Raw genomic sequence first — 11261 nt, forward strand, 5'->3', positions numbered from 1 at the left:
TGCCTGGAGCATGGTGCATAGTCAAGATAAGGATGTCCCTCCACCCCCAAAAATGTATGCACATTGTGCAATATGATAGCTGAATTTTATAAATTAAATGCATTTTAATAAATACTACCTTTATTATTATTCAAAGTGTGAGTTACATTTTTTTGGGACACCCTATAGATACCTCAAGTGAATGAAAGATATCCTCATTAAAACAGCAATATGCATTATGTTTGAAGAATTGATTAATAGTAAAAAAGAATTTTAATGGGAAATGGCAATAGAGATTACTTAATGGGAACTAGATCATATACCAAATATAGAAATTATTTTTTCTGATTCCAAAATGCAAATATGTCATTTATTCTCAGTAACTAATGCTTGCTAATGTAAAAATTAGTTATTCAATTTTTCCTTTCTCTCTCTCTCTCTTTTCTTTCTTTCTTTCTTTATTTATTTATTTTTTTTTTTTCCTTTCTTTCTCTCTCTTTTTTCTTTCTTTTTTTGGCAGTCACCTCAGACACATGGAACCAGACAATGGCACAGATGTTTCAGAATTTATTCTTCTGGGACTGTCACAGGCACTGGAACTGCAGCCCCTCATATTGTGGCTTTTCCTCTCCATGTATCTGATCATTTTGTTTGGAAACCTGCTCATCATCCTGGCTGTCAGTTCAGACTCCCACCTCCACACGCCTATGTACTTCTTCCTCTCCAACCTGTCCTTGGTAGACATCTGTTTCACCTCCACCACCATCCCAAAGATGCTGTGGAACATCCAGACACAGATCAAAGTCATCACCTATGAAGGTTGTATCGCCCAGATATATTTTTATATCCTCTTTGCAGTGTTGGACAACTTTATCCTGACCGTGATGGCCTATGACCGGTTTGTGGCCATCTGCCACCCCCTGCACTACATGGTCATCATGAACCCCCAGCTCTGTGGATGGCTAGTTCTGGTGTGCTGGATCATGAGTGCCCTACATTCCTTATTACACAACTTAATGATGTTGGGTCTGCGCTTCTGCTCAGACTTGGAAATCCCCCACTTTTTCTGTGAACTCAATCGGGTACTCCAACTTGCCTGCTCTGACACCTTTCTTAACAACATTATGATTTATTTTTTAACTTTGTTGCTGGGCTGTGGACCCCTTGCTGGAATCTTTTACTCCTACTCTAGGGTCGTTTCCTCCATACGTGCAATTCCATCATCTCAGGGGAAGTATAAGGCATTTTCTACCTGTACATCTCACCTCTTAGTTGTCATCTTATATTATGGTTCAGTCCTAGGTGTTTACCTCAGCTCTGCTGCTTCCCAGAGCTCACACTCAAGTGCAGCAGCCTCGGTGATGTACACCGTGGTCACACCCATGCTGAACCCCTTCATCTACAGTCTGAGGAACAAAGACATAAAGAGGGCCCTGGAAAGATTCTTTGGCAGGTAACCTAACTGTAGCATTCTGAAGAAGTGCCCATGAAAGCAGGGTTCAAAGCCTCGGAGCCTCGGTTCTGACACAAATAAAGCCAATCTTTGGCACATACATAATTCTCATTTATCTGATGAGTCAACATGAACTACTTTAGCATAATCTATTCTTTTATGACATATATCATTCCAAGTAATTTTCTATTGTTTTCCTCAAAGAATAGTCATGAATTATCCTATTCCTATGGACAAAATGCACTTGGATACTAAGGGCATTTGAATAGTTTTATTGTACGGGAAAATTTGAGACCCCAGTTTTCACTTACATGTTCATCACCATTTTCTATAGCACTATAATTATTGTTATCCTTGATAATGTAGACTTTAACATGCTAGTATGTTTCCTAGCTCATCTCCTGGCTTTATAGTCTTCATTAAGCTGTGTGTCCACATGCTTTTCATAGCCACTGGCAAAAATTGATTATTTAACTCATGTTTCTAAGAAGTGTCTACATGGAAATGTAAATGTTAATAAATAGACTGATCTAATTTGTTTAGAGTTTTAAGTGTTCTTAAATATGATGAAGCAAAAATAAACATACAACTTATTACTACTCAAAAGTTTTTCCTTGGCATACATCTACTCATTAAAGTGTGGATATGATGTCTATGGGAAGGGTCCTTATTTATAGGGGTAAAAAGTTACCTGAAGTGTTTTATGTGCTTTTTCTGAACGATTTTCCTGTTTCTGATAAAAAACATTCAATATGCTCCCTACAAATGTGCCTCCTTCTAGTGCTCTAAGCTAATATCCTTTTCTAAACATTTTCAAATCCACCAAAAGGAGCGAACAATCAGTATCATACAATATATATATCTCCTCTATACTCAGGAATATTTTCAATCTTTATTACCAAAGGATGAATCATACAGAAGTTAAAATCATGCCCAGTCATGTGAATAAGCATCACACATTTCCTGCACAAACATGCATGTCCTTCCACTCTGTCCTGACTACCCGGAAGGGAGCCTCTGTGGAGGCACTTACATACAGTTATCTGAAATGCATTTAAATAACAGAATAATTGTGAATGCTGTCCTCAACTATCAGTACAAATGCCAAAAGTAAGAAGTAGCAAATTACTATAATTTCCCTCAGTTCTGTTCTCTTTGATTATGGGATAAATTCATTATTGCTATATATTGTACAAGCCACCATAAAGGCAAATGGTTTAATATAATTCCTTTATTTTCTAATGGGTTTGTATGGTGGGGTGGGTGTTCTATTCTCTACTGATTTCTTCATGAGTCTGTAGTCAGTTGGGGTGTCTCTGCTGAGCTGGGCTGGGCTTTCTAATGTATTAGGGGCTCAGCTATGGTGACTGACCTAGGGAGGGTTGGCTGGAATAAATAAGCTCTGTCTGCATGTTCTCTCCTTCTCTGGAAGGCACCCAGAATTTGTTCACATGGCTCAGCCCTCAGCCAGGATTCTGAGTGAGAGCAGTGGAAATGCACCAAGACCTGGTTAAATGCACTGTCACTTCTACCATATTTTATTGGCCCAAACAACTAAAATATCCCAAGTCCAACCAAGATTGAAAGGTGGAGAAGAAGACTACAGCTCTGGTAGGGACGAGCTCATGGTCACATTGGCTAAGATATGGAAACAGACAAAGAATTGGGGCCATATCTGCAAATATACCGCCATTTGTTTAAATTTTAATTCAGTACAGTTTTATTTCTGCATCCATCCTCAAAAGCTCAAGATCTTAGGGAAGAAAGTGAGAGTACAAATATGTTTAATGAGCAGATGTGGAAATTCTAACTATTGTAGATGATCAGGCCCTTACAAACATAAACACCATCCTTTTGTCACTTGTATCCAGCTTGCCATTTCTAGGCTCAAAAAGTAAACTTTCTCCTTCCAGATATTTCCTGTCCAGGGACTTAACTCATTGACTAACAGAGCTAGAGAGCTGTTGCTTTCCTGATACCATCTTTTTTGACATCCTCATATAGACGTGGCTTCTCTTTTTATTGACCTGCCCTTAACATATTCGTGATGACTTCCAGTCTGACACTTGTATTTGTTGGGGGTGGGTCCTGATGGAAGAAAGTGGCATTTGAAATACTCTGCCTGGGGATTTCTATGGCCCATGTGGCCCCAGGTCAGAATTGATAGAAAGTTAGCATCCGTGGGAATGACTCTCCATCACTTTTGGTGGATCAATCCCCAGCTCCCTCACTCCTCAATGGTGTGTTCGACACTCTCTCAGAGGTCACTGGAGAGACTGAGCCCCAGGTGCTCACTGCAGAAATTGTTCATTCAAATTCTCACTCTTTGCTGCCTACACCACCCTATCTCACATCCCTTCTTCTCTACTCATGCTTTCTAGATCCACTTCTAAAAACGTACCTGCAATCAATCTTTATCATAGGCCCTGCAGTTCAGGGAAGCCAGCCCAAGGCAGACATCTATTACAATCTTATTTCAACTGGGCAAACACTAGAACTCCTGATTCACCTCTTAAAATGCATAACAACAGAGAAATAAGTATTTGAGAGAATAGAGTTGCTGACATTATGCTGAATAAAAGAAGCCAGTCACAAAAGGACAACTAGTGCATGATTTCACTTACAGGACATATCTGAAGTAAATTCATAGAAACAGAATATACACTGGTGGTTGTCAGGCATGGGAGGGCATGAGGAGCTGATGTTTAATGGGTGTAGAGTTTAGGTTTTGCAAAATGAAAAAGTTTTGGAGGTTGGTTGCACAATAATTTGATTATACTTAACAGCACTGAACTGCACACTTCAAAAATTGTTAAAATGGTAAATCCTATGTGTTTTTTACTGCTTAAAATTTTTCAGAAAAAGAAAAGAATTTTGACATGCGCTACAACGGATATTATGTGGAGTGAAATAAACTAGTCAGAAAAAGACAAAAACTGTATGATTCCACTTTTTAAAAAAATATATTTTATTGATATTTTACAGAGAGGAAGAGAGAGAGATGGAGAGCTAGAAATGTCGATGAGAGAGAAACATCGACCAGCTGCCTGTTGCACACCCCCCACCGGGGATGTGCCCGCAACCAAGGTACATGGCCTTGACCGGAATTGAACCTAGGACCTTTCATTCCATAGACCGACGCTCTACCACTAAGCCAAACCAGTTTCGGCTGATTCCACTTTTTTAAGGTCCCAACAGAAATTAAACTCAGAGACCAGAGGTACAAGGGTGGGTGCCTCAGGCTAGTGGAGGTGGAAGAGGAATGAAGGTTTAATGGGGACCGAGTTCCAGTTTGTGAAGATGAGGAAGTGTAGAGCTGAACGGTGATGATAGCTGCATGGGGATGTACTTAATGTCACTGAACTGTCCACTTAAATAATGGTTAAATGGTAATTTTTATGTTACATGTATTTCATCACATTAAAAAAATCCTGGGCAGAAGGCTAAGAGTGGCCACATATAACATTCTTTACTTTTGTGCTCAGACAGTGGCCAGGTGAGAAAAAAAAAAAATCTCTGATTATTTAAACCCCTGAGTTTTGGGGTTTGTTTGTTACTAGAGCACAACTGAGCCTGCCCTGACTCTGTTATGTCAGCTCACACCCATGTCCTCTCCCGTGTATGCTGATGCCCTCAGCCATGGAACTGAGTGCTAGGACGATGGTGAGAAATGAGGCACTTGCTTCAGAAGCAAAATTTAAGGGGGTATCAAAAACTTAATAGTCAAAAGATGACTCTTATTTGAATGCAGTCTTTTTTTTCTTTTTTTTTTGGTTTCATTCAATCTTTTTTTAATTTTTTTAATTTTTATTTTATTTTTTTATTAAATTATTATCCGTGTATATATTTTAACATTGCCCCCCCCATACATACCCTCCCTCCCCAGAGTTTTGTGTCCATTGGTTGTACTTATATGCATGTATACAAGTCCGTCAGTTCATCTCTTATCTCCCCCAGATCTCCCTACTCTTCCCGCTGTAATTTTAGTCTACTTGTTGCTTTACTGTCTTTATATCTGACTTTTGGTTTGTCAGTTTATAATGTTCTTTAATATCCATAAATGAGTGAGGCCATGTGATATTTCTCTTCCATTGACTGGCTTATTTCACTCAGCATGATGTTCTCTAGTTCTATCCACGTTGCTGCAAATGATGAGAATTCCTTCTTTTTTATGGCAGCATAGTATTCCATTGTGTAAATATACCATAGTTTTTTGAACCAATCATCTGCTGACGGGCACCTAGGCTGTTTCCAGATTCTAGCTATTGTAGATTGTGCTGCTATGAACATAGGGGTGCATATATCCTTTCTGATTGGTGTTTCTAGCTTCTTGGGATATAATCCTAGGAGTGGGATTACTGGGTCAAATGGGAGTTCCATTTTCAGTTTTTTGAGGAAACTCCACACTGTTCTCCACAGTGGTTGCACCAGTCTGCATTCCCATCAGCAGTGCACCAGGGTTCCTTTTTCTCCACAACCTCGCCAACACTTGTCGTTTGTTGATTTGTTGATGTTGGCCATTCTGACAGGTGTGAGATGGTACCGCATTGTTGTTTTGATTTGCATCTCTCAGATAATTAGTGACTTTGAGCATGTTTTAATGTGCCTTTTAGCCTTCCTTCTGTCTTCTTTTGAAAATATTCTATTTAGGTCCATTGCCCATTTTTTAAATTGGATCATTCATCTTCCTTTTATTTAGTTGTATAAGCTGTTTGTAGATGTTGGAGATTAAACCTTTATCAGTGGTATCATTTGCAAATATGTTCTCCCACACAGTGGGCTTCTTGTTGTTTTGTTGATGGTTTCTTTTGCTGTAAAAAAGCTTTTTATTTTGATGTAGTCCCATTTGTTTATTTTCTCTTTAGCTTCCATTGCCCTAGGGGCAGTATCAGTGAAGAAGTTCTTTTGGCATATGTCTGAGATTTTGTTGCCTGTGGATGCTTCTAGTATTTTTTATGGTTTCCCATCTGATGTTTAAGTTCTGTATCCATTTTGAGTTTATTTTTGTGTATGGTGTAAGTTGGTGATCTAGTTTCATTCTTTTGCATGTATCTGTCCAATTTTCCCAACACCATTTATTGAAGAGACTGTCTTGACTCCATTATATATTCGTGCCTCCTTTGTCAAATATTAGTTGAGCATAGTGATTTGGGTTGATCTCTGGGTTCTCGATTCGATTCCATTGATCTATATGTCTGTTCTTGTGCCAGTACCAGGCTGTTTTGAGAACAGTGGCTTTGTAATACAGTTTGAAGTCTGGTATTGAGATCCCTCCTACTTTACTCTTCTTTCTCAGGATTGCTGTGGCTATTCGAAGTCTTTTATTATTCCAAATGAACTTTTGGAGAGTTCTTTCTAGGTCAGTGAAATATGCCGTTGGTATTTTAATGGGGAGTGCATTTAACATATAGATTGCTTTAGGAAGTATGGACATTTTGATGATGTTGATTCTACCAATCCATGAACATGGTATGTTCTTCCATCTGTTTACATCTTCCTCTGTCTCTTTTTTCAGTGTCCTGTAGTTTTCCACGTATAGGTCCTTTACTTCCTTAGTTAAGTTTATTCCTAGGTATCTTAATTTTTTTGGTGCGATGGTAAATGGAATTGCTTTTTTAGTCTCTGTTTCTATAAGTTCGCTGTTGGTGTATAGAAATGCCATAGATTTCTTGGCGTTAATTTTGTATCCTGCTAAATTGCCAAATTCATTTATCAAGTCCATTAGTTTTTTAACAGAGTCTTTTGGGTTTTTTATATACAATATCATGTCGTCTGCAAATAGGGATAACTTTACTTCTTCTTTTCCAATTTGGATGCCTTTTATTTCCTCCTCTTGTCTAATTGCAATGGCTAGTACTTCCAGTACTATGTCAAAGAGGAGTGGCGATAGTGGACATCCCTGTATTGTTCCTGTTCTTAGAGGGAATGGTTTTAGTTTTTGCCCATTGAGTATGATGTTGGCTGTGGGTTTATCATATATAGCTTTTATTATGTTGAGGTATGATCCTTGTACTCCCACCTTGTTGAGAGTTTTTATCAGGAAAGGGTGTTGGATTTTATCAAATGCTTTTTCTGCATCAATTGATATGACTATATGATTTTTATCTTTCAATTTGTTTATGTGATGTATCATGTTTATTGATTTGCGGATATTGTACCAACCTTGCATTCCTGGAATAAATCCTACTTGGTCATGGTGTATGATCTTTGTGTTGCTCTGCTGGAGCCGATTTGCTAGAATTTTGTTGAGGATTTTGGCATCTATGTTCAAGAGGGATATTGGCCTGTAATTCTCTTTCATTGAGTTGTCTTTATCGGGTTTTGGTATTAGGGTGATGCTGGCTTCATAGAAGGAGTTTGGAAGTGTTCCTTCCTCTTGAATTTTTTGGAATAGTCTGAGGAGGATAGGTTTTAGTTCTTCCTTGAATGTTTGGTAAAACTCTCCTGTGAAGCCATCTGGCCCTGGGCTTTTGTTTGCTGGAAGCTTTTTGATGACTGTTTCAATTTCTTCCTAAGTCACTGCTCTATTGAGATTTTTAGATTCTTCTGATTGAGTTTTTGAAGGTTGTATTTTTCTAGGAATATGTCCATTTCCTCCAGGTTGTTCAGTTTGTTGGAATAGAGTTGTTCGTAGTATTTTGTAACAATCCTTTGTATTTCGGCGGGGTCTGTTGTTATTTCACCTCTTTTGTTTCTGATTTTGTTTATTTGGATCCTCTCTCATTGTTTCTTGGTTAGCCTGGCTAGAGGTTCATCTATCTTGTTTATTCTTTCAAAGAACCAGCTCTTGGTTTTGTTGATCTTATGTATTATTTCTTTGGTCTCTATGTCGTTTATCTCCGCTCTGACTTTTGTTATTTCCTTCCTTCTGCTTACACTGGGCTATTCTTGTTGCTCTTTATCTAACTCTTTGAGTTGTAGAGTTAGATCATTTGTTACCATTTTTTCTAGTTTTTTTACAATAGGCTTGTAGGGATATGAACTTCCCTCTCAAAACTGCTTTTGCTGTGTCCCATAGATTTTGGATAGCTGTGTTTTCATTGTCATTTGTTTCCAGGATGTTTTTAATTTCTTCCTTGACTTCTTTGGTAGCCCAGTCCTTGTTTAATAGCATGCTGTTTAGTCTCCATGTGTTTGATTTCTTTGGATTTTTTTCATTGTAGTTAATTTCCAGTTTTATGCCACTATGATCTGAGAAGATGCTTGATATGATTTCTATCTTCTTGAATTTGAAGAGACTTTGCCTATGTCCTAAAATGTGGTCTATCTTTGATAATGTCCCATGTGCGCTTGAGAAGAATGTATATTCTGTGGCTTTGGGGTGGAATGCTCTGAAGATGTCAATTAATTCCATCTGGTCTAGCGAGTCATTTAGGATTGATATTTCTTTGCTGATTTTTTGTTTAGATGAATTGTCAAAGGGTGACAGTGGGGTATTAAAATCTCCTACTATGATTGTATTGCTATTAATCTCTCCCTTAATGTCCTCCAGCAGTTTTTTTATATATTGAGGTTCTCCCGTATTGGGTGCATATATATTTACCAGGGTTATTTCTTCTTGTTGGATTGTTCTCTTTAGTATTATGAAGTGGCCTTCAATATCTCTTGTTATGTCCTTCACTCTGAGATCTAATTTGTCAGATATAAGTATTGCTACCCCAGCTTTTTTTTCATTTCCATTCGCCTGGAAAACCTTTTTCCATCCCTTCACCCTCAGTCTGTGTGCATCTTTTTTTCTGAGGTAGGTTTCTTGTAGACAATAGATATATGGATCTTGTTTTCTTATACAATCTGTTACCCTATGTCTTTTGATTGGAGCATTTAGTCCATTTACATTTAAAGTTATTATTGATAGATACTTATTTGATGCCATTTTTATTCTATACCCCTGTGTTCCCTCTTTGATTTCTATTTCTTTAATTTTACAGTAGACCCTTTAGCATTTCTTGCATTGCTGGTTTGGTGGAAATAAATTCCCTTAGTCTGTTTTTGTCTGTGAAGCTCCTGATTTCAACTTCACTTTTGATTGATAGCCTTGCTGAGTACAGTATTCTTGGATTCAGACCCTTCCTTTGCATGACTTTGTATATTTCATCCCATTTCCTTCTGGCCTGATAAGTTTCTGTGGAGAAATCAGTTGCTAGTCTGATGGGGGTTCCTTTATATGTAACTTTCTGTCTCTCTCTGGCTGCTTTTAAAATTCTTTTTTTGTCGTTGGTGTTTGCCAGCTTAATTATAATGTGCCTAAGTGCTCTAAGACAGATTTTATATACAGAGCACTAAGTTAGGTATGCAATTTTACCTATATGTTCTCAAAAATTCTAGTTTAGCACTTCTTAGTTGGGATTCAGGAATCTGTGTTTTAACAACTCCACCAGGTGATTCTCATCATGAGAGAAGGTTGGGAAACACTGATCTAGGATGTCTCGTTGTGTAGTTCTCTCTCTCCTGCTTTGATTTAAAGGCACAAAATACAACACAACCAGGTACAACACACAAGGCACTGAATAGAAATGTGTTTGCAATATTAATAACCACCAATAAAGGTGACTAGAATCCAGCTAACAAAAACATACAATCAAACAAAAAGAATAGGCAAATCAATCTTATAAACAAAAGCATACAACTTCAGTATAGTTAACATTCAACATACAACTTCAAAGAGTTAGAGAGAAAGACTGTTTTTTGGGTTTTTTGGGGGGGGTTTTGGGGTTTTTTTTTGTTTTTTTAGGACAACTGCGAGGGAGGTGTGAATGGGCTTGGAGCAGGTAGTTGGAAATTAGATATTTACAAGTAGGTTGAAATTTTAGGAGGGGGTAGATAGAAGGAATGGGGAAAATCTAGAGCAGGAAAGGGTTAAAATAAACAGGGTACCAAAGGAAAAGATCGGAAAGAGGGTGAAGGCATAAAGGTAGGGTTGAGATAGAATAAAGCGTTGGAGAAGGAAAGATAGATAAAGACTGTAGAACAGTAATCCTGAAATTAAAATATATATATTAAAATGAAATAAAAATAATAAAAATAAACAAAAGAAAATAAGATGAAAAAGGTAAATTAGTAGTAGTAATAATGTTGATTACGTATACAATGTAATAATTATAAAGATAACATCAAGTGAGGAAAAAGAAAAAAAAATAGTTTCTTGAGTAAATGTTGCAAATAATGAAAACAAAAATAAAAAACAAAAATTTAAAAATTTTAAAAAAAAATAAAATTTAAAAAATTTAAATAAAATTTGCAGTGATGAAGGTCATTGGCTTCCTCTATTGTTATGATCCAGTCCTGATTTTTAGGCAGGCTTTGCTTTGTTTTTATTACACTAGAGTCAATTTGTGAATTAGCCTCTGGGGGCAGTGTTTCTAGGTTGACTTTCCAGACTAGAGCCTCTCCAGCTTTTTTTTTTTTTTGCTTTTTTTTTTTTTTTTTCTTTTGTCCTCTCTGAAGCAGGAGCTATGGAGAGGGGGAGGGGGCAGGTCCCAGCAACTGCAATCTCCCGCAACTCTCCGATATCCCTCCGTGCCAGATCCAAATGTGTTGCTCTTTAGATATCTCCCCTGTTAGGAGCCCCGTCCACTTTCACGGGTGACACCCGCCCAACAGCTGGGGCTTCTACTTGTAATCACCGCCCTTGTCCTCCAGCTTCTGCACGCGCTCTATGCGCACAGGCTTTTTGTCTTTGCTGCAAGCACTCTCCACCCTCTCCCCGCGAAATCTGACCTTTTCATTGAGCAGTGGGGCACTCCTGTGGGGCCAGGTGTTCGCGCAGCCTGGGATCCGTGTTCTGGGGGTCACAGCTGCTTGGTGGTCGCTGCGGCTGTGGATATTCAGG

The 11261-nt window shown here is 38.1% G+C and overlaps 1 protein-coding gene across 1 annotated transcript; it reads left to right on the top strand.

Annotated features, from left to right (window-relative positions):
* Nucleotides 1-512: 512 nt before the first annotated feature.
* Nucleotides 513-1436, top strand: LOC311623363 (olfactory receptor 7A5-like; the record flags this gene model as incomplete). The annotated part of the gene is made up of 1 exon (XM_084885359.1): nt 513-1436. The coding sequence occupies one exon, from the start codon at nt 513-515 to the stop codon at nt 1434-1436; it is 924 nt and encodes a 307-aa protein (XP_084741485.1).
* Between the last annotated feature and the right edge of the window lie 9825 nt (nt 1437-11261).

Source organism: Pipistrellus hanaki (assembly GCF_964339955.1).
Source record: "Pipistrellus hanaki genome assembly, chromosome: 5".
Classification (NCBI taxonomy): Eukaryota; Metazoa; Chordata; class Mammalia; order Chiroptera; family Vespertilionidae; genus Pipistrellus; species Pipistrellus hanaki.